Raw genomic sequence first — 14,738 nt, forward strand, 5'->3', positions numbered from 1 at the left:
GACCTTATTGTTACTTTGCAACTTTCAGTAGTCATTTTAGATGCCTTCACCATTATTATTCACTAAGGAAGTGACCCATTGTTGCAGATTATTATACTCGCTTTTTTTATATAGTAGCCAGCACAGCTGAGGCTAGAGCAACTTTTTGCACTGCCTGCATTTGCAACCAAGAAAAATGCATGCCACGCGAAAGCAAGACATAAAAATCTGTACCATAATTTGGCATAACATTGATTTCTGATTGACTTTATAAGGGCATCACTCCACAAGTGGAGTGATGTATGGTGTGACTGCACGATTTGCACAGCTTTTGCAGCCCATTGCCTGCATTTCTAACCAAAACATAGAGCGTCATATACTAAAAGCAGTGAAAAAAAAAATGCATGCAACATGGGATTTCATGGAACATTATATGCATAAATTATAGTTCTAATATAGGAAGAAATTATTCACTCAAAGGCATTGCATAAAAAAATTTGGGCCAGCGTCACAGACTTAACGTCTCAAAGACTGATGAAACAGCAGAGCTGATTGCGCTCCTTTTGCCCACCTAAGCTTAAACTTAGCCTAAACTCAGCTCGATCTTAGCTTAAAATTTTTCTAGCGCGCGCGCACACACGCACGCACACACACACACACGCACGGCTTAGTCAAATACATATCTTTACTTAACCATTAGGATTGCTCAACCGGTTCTTGTGTCCAAACTCCGCACCAGAAGTAGCCATCCTTTCTCTTTGCTTGAAGTTCTCCATAACGCACAAGCCAGGAGCCGCTTGATGTCGTTCATCCCTATGTGTGGCGTCATGTCGCCGTTTTGCTTCTGCTTGTCTGGCCCGCAACACAGGATCGTCGCCCATCTTCTGGCGCTTAGCTTCGGCAGCATTAGCCTTATATTCAAGGTCTTCCTGCTTATGCCTCATACACTTGCGAGCGGCTTCCCTCCTCTTTCACATTCGCGCGGCTTCTTCTTTAGGAGAAAGTGTCTTCTTCGGTCTGCCCATCTCCACAGTAGACCAGACGCTGATTCCGCTGGCATGCACATTGCCTCTTTTCCCGGAGAGCACCTGCATGCCGGAGCTTACATCATCACTAGGCCCAGTCAATCCCATACGACGCACCTCCTCTCCACGAATGCTGCACTGTGCCGTGCACCAATACGCAGCTTTCTCCCTCCTCCACCTCGCTTAACCTCCCCTTGCTTAGCCTCCCTCCACCTCGCTTAGCCTTCCCCCTCTGCACTTCGCCAAGCGGAGTTTTCTGTTCACATTCGGCACGGCCAGAGCTCAAGCTTAAACAGCTCTGCTGTTAAAATGCAGTTTCACTGCGAGACATAACACTGCAAGACACTGCAAGTTCTCTATAACTGCACTACTTGCTAGCTATAATTTATCCCAGTTTGTTACTCAGTAAATTTCTAACTAAATTGTGTTGTAAGAAATCAGAGAAAAGTGTTAAGGGGGGATGCAGCATAAGATAGTCAACTTTGGACCACTTCTTTGATTTCAGTGAAAATTGTGCAGCTTGATTATGTTAGTAGTATAAGGTTCTGCTGCAAATACTAGTGCTCTAACCTAACTTTCAACAGGGGTGACTTTTTTGATTACCAACAAAACCTACCATTTCTGTACGATGAACAAAACGAGAGCAAGGTGAAAGCGGGAGCCAGCGTTTTGACAAGTGGACTTGTCTTTTTGAAGGCGACATATGCTTTCCTCACCACAGTATATATAGACAGTTTTTTCATGGGCGCCACAATATTGCTACGCAGTGGTGCCATCTATGGGCAGTTGGCATGCTTGCTTGGCAGAGCGCTCCGTTTTGCATGGCAGGTATACGCTCGGCGTTAGTTTGTGGCATTTGTTTTCGCGCTCTGGTGGTCTATTTAGTATGACGTGGCATCTGCTATGTGAAAAACGGTTCTCTGAGACGTACTGAAGTGGCTTAAGTCGATATGGCCAGACTTTCTGGTGGCGTTTAGGCAGATGGAGCACGCAGCACGATGTGTGCGCGCATGTTTGAGCTACAATCAGCCTCGGAGATCAGTTGTGTATTTCTGAAAGTTCCATTCACTAATGTGATGTTATTGCTGTATTATCCTCTAGTTCTAAGCTGCGGTTTAGGAACAATGAAACATACGCGATGATTGTAGCAGCGTGGGTACCGTTCTGCTACGATAGGAGCTGTGCTGTAATACTTTGACAAGCGTTCAAACTGTTAGCTGCAGATTACATTACGTGACTACTTGGTTTGGTGGATGAGGTTTCCATCCATGAATAAAATAGTTTTGGTTAGCAATAACAGCATACCTTACTGTGTGAACTACACTTGTTCAGCAAAGGGACCATCTACGAACTGTGCGAGCATCCTAAGCGGTGGTAGGTGCTGGATTACAGATATCTTTGTTCTATATAGCACATGGTCCAAGCAAGCGGCATCAATGTCTATAGATCTATAAACATTGTGTGGCGTGACTATGCAAGGTTGTACTCAGGGTGTCTACCAACCGGGAAAACCGGGAAAACCGGGAATTCTCAGGGAATTTGAACAGTCTGGAAAAACTCAGGGAAAACTCAGGGAATTTGTGCTTCCATCAGGGAAAATTAGCTGTAACTTTATTGAAAGGGAACGAAAGTCGTGTTAATGCTGGCTTCAGTAACAGAGGAATCGCAACGAATCGTCATTGACGCCGTGTCATTGGCACGATGTATTGCCAGAGTAGTTAACGACCGATTTTCTAGACGCCCGATTTTTCGGACATGCCCGATAATGTGCACGGTTTTGCGGCACCACCACGTACTCCATATAGTCAATGTATACTGCCCTGACTGCAGGTCTGAAATGGCATTAATCAAAGCCGCCACCGCCGCTATTTTGATTATCTCGCCGCCTCGAACCGGCACTCTCGCAGGCAGATCCGCTGGCAGCCGTAACCACCACCGCGGCAACGTTAGGCCTAGCTGCTTCTATGTTCGCTATTAAGCTTCTTGCCGTGCGGTGCCGTGTTTTTCATTGAAAGAATTCGCCGCTATCACCAATGGCACCGACTCCGCCTTTGTAATCCTCGCGATTGGCTTTGAAACTCGCAGAGCACAGTGCGTTGCGTAATGCCAGTCTCCGAAAGTTAGCTTTGCCTCAGTACATTAGTGTTAGGCGGTGAAGCATAACAAGCGTGGGAAGGGGGCAATTGTCACGGGACACAGTATGTATTCCTTACACATACGTTCACCCCGTCTCCTGTCACAGTACAAGCCCTGATATGCCTAATAAGCGTACTGGCAGGCCTTCGGAGCTTTTTCAGACTTGCCTGTGGTAATTTTAGCCCTTAAAGGCAGTTAAAGACATGCATTAATTTTTTTCAGACTGCCCGTTTTTTTTTCGTTTTTTTTGCGGCCCCTCGAAAATCCGAAAAATCAATTGTTGACTGTACAACTGACCAAGAGGATGCTTCAGATGATCCATGTGGTGAAAGCGTGGTAGAAGGAGGATTAGAACAGAAAGGACCGAAGCACTGAGGAATTGACGGGAAAGGAATTGCCGGCGCCTTTTTGAAGGAGCTTGAGCTAAAAAAACTAAAAAAAAAGTGTTGGCTGACGCTGAGACACAGGTGACCCCCATCCAAACCAAAATAAATTGTTTAAGCAGTGAAACGCAACACTGAGATGTTGTGTACGGGCTGAGAGTATGTCAGGACAGTTGAGGTTGACTTTCCAGCTGCTGAGAGAGAACCTTAATAATTAGTTGTGACAAAGTTCAGGACCTCATACAGATGAGCTTGCTATCAGTTGATGGAAATAGCTGATATTAAAAAAATATTTACTTATGTATGCATCTCCTTTTCATTCGTATTTGAAAATGTTCGACTAAATTTGGAATGGGCTTTACCATTTCTTTCTCTGTGCATTTTACACCTTCCTTCTGTTTTCTTTTTAAATAAAATAGATATTACTCCTTACTATTCAAACTGGATTAAGTCTTTTTTTTGTTTCAGTATGCTTACTAGAGAGTGACAGCATCGGACAACGTGGTGTCGGCCTGTCTTGACATAAAACAAAGTTCTGGCTCATTCAGGGAATTTCGCAAAGGTGCTCAGGGAAAACCTGGAAAACTCAGGGAATTTGGAAATGTCAACTTGGTAGACACCCTGGTACTGCAGTGTTAGCCCATTTTCTCTTTCTTTTTCGAGAAAGAGGATGATAACCGAAATTTCTTTTTTTCGATTGTGTTTGCGCCACTCTTTACGACTCTGACACGTATTGCGGAAATTTTGTCCTCAAAAATAGCCATTGCATTTTTTTTGTGTGATCCATCTCGGATATTATGGCTTTACAGGGCAAAAAGGCAATGCCGAAGCACATAGCTTATATATGCATCATGATGGTTCACTAACCGCAGTGATTGCTGTGTTGAGTAGTGCCATCGGCCTCATGCAGGAGGCTAGCATAAACATGTAGTGATTTCAAGCCTACTAGACGTGAAATGCGTGAGAACGATGCCGGTGTATCACAAATATTTTATAGCGTCTGCCGCTTAGATGTTTCGTGGTTGCCTTAGGTAGGCCGTACACGAGCATGTGCTCTTATGTTTTAGTCCTTACGCCAAGCGCCCTACGCCAGGCGATCAGATAGTGAACAGATTTACGATTTCATGCTGGTAATACATTGACGCCGGTTCTCTTCGTTGAATTAAAACCAACATATGCAAACTAGTCCACAACACATACACACACCGCAGCTGTTAAAGCGCGTCGCATGTTTGCACCCCCAAGTGATATTTCTGCGTACTGTAGTTACCGATGCGCCGAAAGGCTGTCCTGGCGACCTTATATGAACGGACATTGCGTAGATTTCAAACTATGATCTAAAACATCTCGAAATCGTTCCGCAGCATGCGGCAGCAATACTTTCAAGCAGTGCCACGCCGAATCGCACAAGCGAGAGAGGAGGAAAGGCTCGCCACGCACCCTTTCCTCCTAGCCCAATGAAAAGGTCTGTAGGTAGAATTCTAAAGGGGAGAGGGAGTAAGGTGGGTGGGTGCAGCAATGAGCGAAGGTGTGTTAGCGGCAGCGCTAACACACTGTTGTGACTTCGGGGTGGACGACGAAAGACACTCTTTCCGCTGACGAAGAAGAAACCAAAAAGAAACCACGAGAAAAATACACAAGAAGAATGCGCACACGAATTTTTTCGCAAGTCTCAAATGTTCCTCTTGCACTAATATTTCTTCAGCGTGTGGTAGTCCTTGAAGCATGGCTCCACACAGAGCGGTCTGTTGCACTCAGCGCACATGCACTTTGTGTCCTTGCGACGTTTTTGCTGCTGAGTGGTGTTGGTGTACACATGGCACCTCCTCTGGGTACTGCTTCCCTAAGCAGCCGTCGGAGGCAACTTCTGAATAAAGTGCCATAAAAGGAAACGCATGCACGGCGGCATCCTTCGTATGTGGACCCCTGTGAGCAACAAACGAGCGAGTAACAGGCGGTCACCCTTTGAGTGATAAGAACGAGATAGCCATCAGTTTTGCGAGTGAAAGAAGCTGAAACCGCGTGTGGAACAAAACCAAAACTAACCGCCGCGTGCCCACGAGGGTGCCAATGCGTAAGCGGTAGCAGACGCACCAAAGAAAGAAAAAAAAAAGTACAACGAAAACCGAAAGAGAGAGACGTGAGAAAAAAATTCCATGTATTCCCACTTAGTGGCAGCACATGCCAGGCAAGAAAAAGTTAGGAAATTAGCGCGCGTTTTAAACGTACAGACGGCGCCGTAAATACACGGCATCGACCATTTTCGGACCTGTTCGCGGCACCTTATATTTACGGGATCGACCCTCAAAGGGTTAACAGTAATTCGGCCAGGCAAGACACAACTGAGGCGATCAAAGAAAATTTATATTTTGCCCTCTCTCGCTTCGAGCAAAATTACGTACTTGTCATTGGGTTTACCAACTTGCTGACATGCGTTGCATGACTGAACAAGTGTTTCAACCTCTCTCCAGCATCCTGGCCAATAGAAATCTTGCGCTAGCCTAGCCTTTGTCTTCTGGATACCGAAGTGACCCGCCAGAACATTTCCATGCGCTAACTCTAAAAGCTGTGGTCAGTACTTTTCTGGCATGAGTAGTTGGTTGTATGTCCGACCCTTGAAATCCTGATATTTCCGGTACTTGAGACCTGACCTAGTGTAGAACGATATTTTCTCTCGGGCCACTCCTTCATTTACATTAGCCTGCAGCACAGTTAGCGAAGGGTCACTTTTCTGAGCCACGATAAGCGCCTCTCGGTCAACTGCACTAAGCTGCTCCCAGCAAAAGGATGCAGGGCTAAGCAGTGAACCTTCCACTTCAGCTCTAGGTGCCCCGTCTTCCCGAGTCTCGAAAGGCACCTTACCCACTGTCACTGATCCAGTAATTGATCCGTCACAAGTCTGAGTCCTCTGCTTTTCATCAGCCGTATCCTCCAGCCTATGCTGCTGCTGTGAGAATGTTACCTTGTCAGTTTCCTCGTTTGAAGATGAGCTTTAAAGTTTCTTTGAAAGAGTGTGTGACTGCGATCGCATTAATGCCATGCAAACGAGACTGGTAGAAAATGACCAACTCAACTTTATTCTAAAAGCTGCTCCGATTAGTTCGAAAAAAGATATGGAAAGTGTTCGGGTAAACTTGGACTCGCGACTGCCTCCGTTTGCAACCTTCCAAAACTGCCCTCGACGGTTACCCTGGCAACTGGCAACCACGCGCTCTGCTCTTCTGCGACTTGTCTGATCTAGGCGCATTCCTCTGTATAGTCTCCGGGAGAAACACAGGACAGATGAGTAACATCCATGGTGGCGGCTGAATCGCGAAGTGCCCTTCATCTTTTTCCATTTACCACAACATCCTACATATATGGCTCGAGCAGCCTCAGATTTTCGTCTGACTGGCTAATGCTGGTGAACGCAATTTGCTCCTTGCAATTTAAGGAAATATGGCCTCCCTTTCTGCAACAAAAGCAGATAATTGGTCTCCGGGCCTCGAACGCCTGCTCTACGTCTGCCTTAGCTTTAGCGGCCCCAGCTGACTGGGCTGTCTCTGCTAGCCCTTCTCTCACCACCTCAGCCTCAGTCGATACTCCCTTGCTGAACTCATCGCTCGTGGGTGATTTCTTATGCGGCGAAACTGGGTTGTGAGGGCAAAACCGCTTTCCAAAATAGTCCTTTTTTTCTAGCCTATCTTTCTAAATAGGATTTCCTTGGAAGTTTTGGCGTGTGTAATATTCCTCCGCGAGCTGCGCTGCCTTCTCTAGGTCTACCCCTGGGAGCCTGTCCTGCAGCCAAAGTCTAACTTCTTCTGGAAGAACTCGGTAAAACTGCTCTAGTACTATGCATTCAAGCACCTTTTCGTGGTTGGTTGCCATACACTACTGCACTTTTGAGCCACTCTTTTAAGTTAGACTTTAACTCGTACGCGAACTCGATATGCGACTCGCTGCCTTTTTTTGCCTGTCTAAACCGCTGTCGAAATGCCTTGGCAGAGAGGCGGTATTTCCGAAGGAGTGCTGCTTTTACCTTTCCATAGTTCTCGTAGTCTTCTTTAGACAAGCGTGTGAAAACTTCCGTGGCCTCTCCTGGGACAACCGAAAGAAGTTTTTGAGACCAAAGGCTTTCGTCCAGCCCTATCTTTTCACACGTACGTTTGAAATTCACGAGAAAAAGTGCAATATCACCGCCTATCCTCTACGGTAGCATCAGGTCCTGTATTCTCAGTTTAGGCGTATCGTCTCCACCAGAAAAAGGACTTGAACGCGCCGAGCTGATTCGAATGTGCTCTATTTCTAGTTCTCTCATTTCAAGAGCATAAACTCGCTCATCGCGCCTTTCTTTCTCTTCCTCGCACCTTTTCTGCTTCTCCTAGCGCATTTTTTTCTCGCTTCTCAAGAATTCCTTCCCATACCTCTTTGACTTCTTCCTGAGTTACCTCTTGTGCCCTCATAACGTCCAGAATGGCTTTTTTTCGCCTTGCCGCGGCAACCGAGATGCCCATCTCCTGACAAACATCAAGAAGGTCCTCTATCCTGAGCTTCTCCAATGCGATCTGACGGCTCATCTCCGGTTTTGCCTCTAAATTAGCTTTGCTTCTGAAGCCGGAAATCTATGCAAGGCCTGAAGCGAACTAAGACAAAACCAATGCAACCCTTTCAGAATGCTTGAGCAATGGTCCTTAGCATTTACGTGTGCGACAAAGGTCTGGCGATGTGGAAGGCAAATGTCGGGCACTCACCTCCTCCAATGTTGCTGACGCCAGTGGTCCTCGTGGCTGTCATTGAGCGGTGTAGCGGCCGTTATCTGGCTTCGAATCCCACTGCTGCCACCACTGTTGTGACTTCAGGGTGGAGGACGAAAGACGGACTCTTTCCACAGACGAAGAAGAAACAAAAAACTTATACAATATTTACAGATAGTGGATGATAGCATACAGGTAGCAGTAGGAGTGCATCAGACCGACTGGGCAGCTGGAAGTGACTCTCTCTCCTCACAATGGGCCGGTTCTCCCTTAAATCCCTTCGGCAACCCCTCGTCAGCAGGGACCAGTTTGGGCAAGTCCTCGTCGGCAGGAACCAGGCGGGGCAGGGGATGACGTCGTCCGCGTTGAATTCCTGATTCATCGCGGAGATGGCTGGGCGCTTCTTGAAGTCGCCTCCCGTGTTGAATTTTTAATTCGTCTCGGAGAAGTGGGAGCTCCCGTCACCTCGTGGTCGCCACGTGGTGCTCATAGTATGGCATAACACCACCTTCGCTCGTTGCAGTGTTGTTGTGTGCCGAGGGGGACATTGTGGAAAATGGAGGTGGTGATCCTGTGATATCGGAAACTACTGTTGGGCGTGCCAACCAAACATGGTGCAGTTGTCTCGAATCATACCATGCCACTGAAAGCCATGCAGCCCATCTGCTCCACCAAATTGCTCTTTCTTTTCCAGCCCACTTTAAATTTCTTAGCATTATGCCATGCATCATGAGGTTCTTTGCAGTTTCTGTAGAAATGGAGAGCATCTCCTTTCTTTCACTTCCTGGTGACTCGTCTAATCTTTATGGCAATTCAGCCTTCAGTAGTGTGGTCATATTGTTTCCTGTTTGCCCCACCGTGGGGACTGCCACCAACAGTAATGGTTTCTTTTATGCTACGTGAGTGCCACTGACGGTTGTAGTGTCATGTTTGGCGTGAAGCTACATTGCACTTTACACTTTCTTTGAAATGGTTGGTTTATAGTGTGATGTAGCTTTTTTTTTTCTGGGCTGAATGTTTTAAGGCTTCATACTGTGATCACTGGGTAGACAGCAATTGATTTAAAAAATAAGAAGGAAGCAATCATTTTGTGTTGGCACCCCTTTAACTTATTGAGAAAACTTTCTCTCATCCTACTTTTAAAAAACAGCAACTGCTTGTCCTGTTTTCTTAAATATAAAGTGCCTTTCATGCTATGCTTAGAAGCTTTCTGTTACAATGTTTTAGGGTTACTTGTCTAGGCTGTCTTGCTTAATCGATAAGTATTTGGCTGTCATTTTGGCATATTTCTCTTTTTATTGCTTTGTGCTGCTTAGTCCGCTTACATTTTATTATTGTGAGCATCTGGCTTCCATTTATTAATGCCACTGTTGTAGTGCACTCTAATATGTGAAATTATTAGTCACGCATTTGTAATCTTGCATTTCCTTTCTTCGACTGATATGTATGAGTTTATATGCCCTGTGCTGTATGTTGGTTGCCAGAGCAGTCGTAAGAGGCCATGGCATCGAATGTTGTCGCATGGTGCTAGAGTGCTCCCACAGTGTTGTTAACTTAGCGAGAAAGTCACTGACTCGGCGAGTTTTTAGTTACCTGAATGGCAATTTTGCCTTCTTGAAGTCTTTGTAATTGTTTTTTTACATTTTCTTGGCTAGTTAACGTTTCCAGAAAGTGATAAAAAGCTCTGCCTTAAGTTGAATGAAGACTTGTAAATCAAGCAGGCAGCCTGGGCACTTCCATGCTGCGATTATTATTGTTTCTCATATACTTCATTCAGCAATTTGTATGAATTATAGCACTTTCCAGTAAAATGATTTCAGGTTTTATTGTTCAGTAAGTTACTTGTGTTTATATGTAGAATTAAATGCTATGCAAATACCCAGTAAATTGCAGTGTTAAATTTTTTTTAGGGCTTTTAGCCAAGATTAGTGCATCGCCTCTATTTTATGCCAAGAGGGATATGAGCCTCCATTTATTGCTACTTATAAAAACATACCAATAAAGACATAATTTAGAGCCATAATGTCTGGGAACAGTAAAAACAAACCATAAAACGACTTCGAAGCGAGTGTTATGTTCTTCATGGCTAAAGATACTCTGTGTTATGCTCTTCATAGCTTGTATCATGAGTAAAATACTGCCCATACCAGCAGGTTCAGTGAGGTGTGAAGCCAATCTGGAGATTATTCAGACTGGTTTTAAGAAGTGCTGCATATGAAATGCACAGGACAGAACCGAGGACGACGTCATTTGAGGTGTTGAGGATGCTTGGCAAGCATCCAGCAAGGACTACTTCTTTGGCAGTTATGACGAGGATGCAGCTTGTGACATTGACTACTGAAATTTAGTAGCTGAGCTTACGGTAAACGAGTGTGTTCATGTTCAAAACCTATATTCAAATTATAATTTTTTATTTCTCAGTGAGTGCAATATACAGAGGTCGACCTATAATCATGTTTGACCCATTTTCATGTAAATGCGGTAATATTCAAGAGCTCTGAGTAGCCATTTGGTTCCTCAGCCTTTTTTATGCTGTTTTCTTTTGTCTGCTAAAATAAAACCATGTGCAGTGTTGAAGACAACACAGCACTCTTCAGGAGTTTCACACATTCTTTTGGTTTAATGCAGAAGGGTTGTTAGGCAGCAAACTGCTCGTGACCTTTCCCCATGCTTACTGTTTCAGGACTACCCTAAGTTGAGTCAAGCCTACTATGTGCTGCTTGAGTGCCTGGCACAGGACCACATGCATTTCCTGAGCAACCTAGAGCCACCTGTGTTCCTTTATATTCTGTCATCTGTCTCAGAAGGACTGACTGCCCTTGGTGCGTGCTTCATGCTTTTAGTAATTTGAGCTTTGTGTCGATGAGTGAGCAGAGAATGAAACAATAGAGATACTCCGCAGCTCGTTGAGTACAGTTGCAGTTGGCATGCTTTTAGCTGATAGGAAACTTGGAAGAAGCTTGTGTGATCTCTGTTTGTGCATAGGCATGTTGTGCTGAGACTACAACAGTCATGCACAAACCACAAACCACAAGTCATCCACAAACAGTCATGCTAATAGCCCCTGCTATGCCCTTTGCATAACTGACTTAACTCCTTGGCTTCTTTGTCTGTAAGCTTCATGTCGTTCTAAATAAAATCTAGCCCCTCTGTTCTTATTCTACTTGCCCCTTGTGTTATGTGCGATACTACAAATCAACTTCAAATGATTACAAAAATTTATGTAAGGGGGCTGTGCTAAGAGGCTGCAAAAATATAGTTTGAAAGATTTAGCACAATATTTATTAATGTCAATTCTAAACAGCATGCAATCAAAAGTATTAAGTTGAGATAGTATTGAAAGGCATAAAATGCATTGGGCATTGTAGGATTAAGGAAGTTTGAAAGGTGGTTTATGTAATGCTAATCGACTTGGAAAGCTGAAGGGTAAAATTCATTGGTAGTAATGCCGAGTAGCACATTTGTTGTAGAAATTGAAACATCACGTAGGACCACTGTATGCAGTAATGCCTTGTGTAAAATATGGTAAGCTTTGAAGCAACTAGCAATTGGTATTGAACTTGAGCTGGAACAACGATCTTTGCAAAATGTGTTGGCAATTGTAGAATGCATAGCATCTGTAAAAAGTAGCTTCTGCAGCCTACTTTCAAGCAGAATTTCAAGAATATGTGAAAATGGAGCATTGGATTTTGTTTATGATATGAACACTAAGATGAAATGCTTCAATTTGTGTTATAATACATTATGCATGCTTGTATAAACATTTGTTCCTAAACTGTTCTGACCATGGCTGGGTGCATCTGACTGGGTGCTAAGCTAATTCCCAGAAAAGCACAAAAAATTTTGAAAATGGCATGGAGGTTGAACAGAGCATGAGACACAGACATGGCACTGACAACTGCTAACTTTAGCCATGAATGTCGGTGTATGTGCACTCACAATGTACATACCTGCCAACACTACTGAATTTTGTGTAAAGTTCACGAATTTGGTTACGTTCCACCATTTTAAGAATGCACAGTGTACCTGCGCCATCCTCTTGTAGCAACGGAAGACACCGTATAGCAGAGGGATACTTGTTTCAAGCTTATTTATTCAGACAAATACCGAAGACAGGCAAAATTGGCAACTGCAAAGTTGCTGAAAAGGGCACTGGTTTGAAAACATTGTTGTCATTCGCTGATTTTCCAAGTTCTCTGCTGCTTATGTGCTGCGTCTAAAGGTAAATGATCCTTAAACTTTTCAGTTACAAAACTTTAGGGCACATGTAATTGCAAAATGTAAGCCAAGGAGTAGTGAAGTCATGTCTGTTTGGCAGAAAGCCTAAGACTAGCACCACTTTTGAGATATGCGATCTTAAAATGTGCTATAAAATACATTTGCATTCCGGCTAACAGTTTCTCAAAAGCATGCCTCTAATAGTTTGAAACAATCTTCACTACTCTTTGGCTTACATTTACAATTACAACATGTACCTTAAGGTCTGTTATTTAAAAGTTAAGCAGCATATATTAATTAGTGTAGATATTATTGAAACAATTCTCACTACTAATGTCCACCTAGCCACATAGCCTCTCGACACAAAGACGGCAAGTGCCTAGATATGACAGTATTTTAAAAACGCATTTTGCATAAAAAGAAACGCCTGGTAATTCCCACAAAAGGTGTGCACTCAGGGCAAACTTTAAATTCGCCACTATTCTTCCTCCCCCATGTTATGTCAGCAGTATTTGCTCTAATTTGAAAGTTTACAGGTAAGGTATGCATGTGCCAAAATGAAATGAAAAAGGTCAGTCTTTTGGTTATCACTGAGAAATGCAAGCTTGCTTGTGTAACTGAGCTTTGGTAGCTTACCGATTCCATGATCATTATGAATGTATAGTAAGAGCCTCAGACTTGACACACTTTTGTTGTTTCAAACATTTATTAAGCAAGACAGAAACTTGAGGTTTCTTGCCAGTGCATCGGCCTCTTGACACACTTTTGTCTCATAGTATTTTTCTATGTTTCTTAATGTCAGTACAATGTAACATCCAGCTTAAATAATTGCCCTTGTAATGCGAAACAAGCATTTGGAACTTAAATTATTGGTAAATTTTTTTTATCTGAAATTTTCATGTTGCTCAACCACACTGCTGGATTTAAACTAGAAACTCAGAATGTGCCCAAGTAAGGGCTCAGAGACAATAAAATATGGCCTAAGGAAGAAAAAGGAAGAAGCAATTCTGAATGCACTGAAGTTTCTATTCTCACAATTTCTTCTAGAATCTTGTTTGCACTATTCGCCATGCCAAAGCTGTTAGCAGCAGCAGTGAGCTGCGAGATGATTGAGCAGCACTATGACTTCTTTTGCAGACACAATGGTATGCACAGGATGCTGCGCAACACTAGACCACATTGTCAGCTTTCTCTTTCGCCGCTTGTCCAAGGGGACTTCAAAAGGACCTCCTGAGCCTTGCCTTCGCGTCCTGGAGCTGCATCCTGAAATTTTACAACAGGTTTGTATATACTCTTTTGCTCTTTTCCTTTGAGATGGTTTTACCTGATTTCTCACTTACTGTGAGACACATTTAGCCTAAAGGGACTCTTAGATGAAAAATAAATTAAGCTGTATTAGTAAGTTACCCTTCAACAGAACTGAAAATTTTGCTCTTACCATGAGAGAAGGCTTGGTAAGGGAGAAAAGACCCAAAAGCGAAAGATGAATGGCACCAGCTGTGTTCAAGTTCCTGCACCATGACATCACAGATTTTGACTCCGTCTGCTCAGGCCTAGTTAATCTTATGCTGGTAAAAATGAACTATGTTGTGTTCCAAGGGAGCAGAAGACTGTACTTTGCAATTCTTGAGAACTTATTGTGCCACAATGATCCAAATGTGAGTGAGTATTTCTGAAATCTAGGATGTCACATTGACGCAGTGCTCACCCATAACAATTGCACCCAAAGAAGGTGGCTTTTTCCGTCTTTGCACGGATTATAGAGCTCTTAACTAGCAAATGGAACTTGTACCTTTCCCAGTGCCAAAAATAGGTACTATTAAAGACGAAACAGGAGGATGCCACCGGTTTTCTCGCATCGATCTTTGTAAGGGGTTTTGGCAAATTTCCCTCACTGAGGACACAAAGAAGTACACTGCATTTGTTACGCCTTTTGACTTATTTGAGTATAATCACCTGCCCTTTGGCTGGTAGAACTCTCCAGCTTGGTTTCAAAAGATTATGAATTACATATTGAAAATGCACCTTTGTACTTTTTGTGATGTCTACATCATCTTTTTTTGTAACATTAAAGAACAACACCAGAATCTTCTCTCTCAAGTCCTGAGCACCCTCAGTAATGCCCAGCTTAAAGTCAACTTCAAGAAAAGTGATTTTTTTCAAGAGGAAGTGGTTTTCCTACGTAGGGTCTTTGATGGGTATACTAAAAGCACAATTAGTTATCAGAGCAAAATTTGAAAAATAGAAGTTTGAGCTTCATTTTT

General features: G+C 43.6%; 1 protein-coding gene across 2 annotated transcripts in view; it reads left to right on the forward strand.

Moving 5' to 3' along the window:
- Ranbp16 (Ran-binding protein 16) overlaps window positions 1-14,738 on the forward strand; it is a 109,943-nt gene that overhangs the window by 91,049 nt on the left and 4,156 nt on the right. For both annotated transcript variants that reach the window (XM_065431467.1, XM_065431468.1), the window contains exons 20-21: window positions 10,940-11,078; window positions 13,612-13,754. In XM_065431467.1, coding sequence (XP_065287539.1) covers window positions 10,940-11,078; window positions 13,612-13,754 — 282 coding nt within the window. The remainder of the gene's footprint in view (window positions 1-10,939; window positions 11,079-13,611; window positions 13,755-14,738) is intronic.

The sequence above is a fragment of the Dermacentor albipictus genome, chromosome 1 (genome assembly GCF_038994185.2).
Source record: "Dermacentor albipictus isolate Rhodes 1998 colony chromosome 1, USDA_Dalb.pri_finalv2, whole genome shotgun sequence".
In the NCBI taxonomy this organism is placed as follows: domain Eukaryota; kingdom Metazoa; phylum Arthropoda; class Arachnida; order Ixodida; family Ixodidae; genus Dermacentor; species Dermacentor albipictus.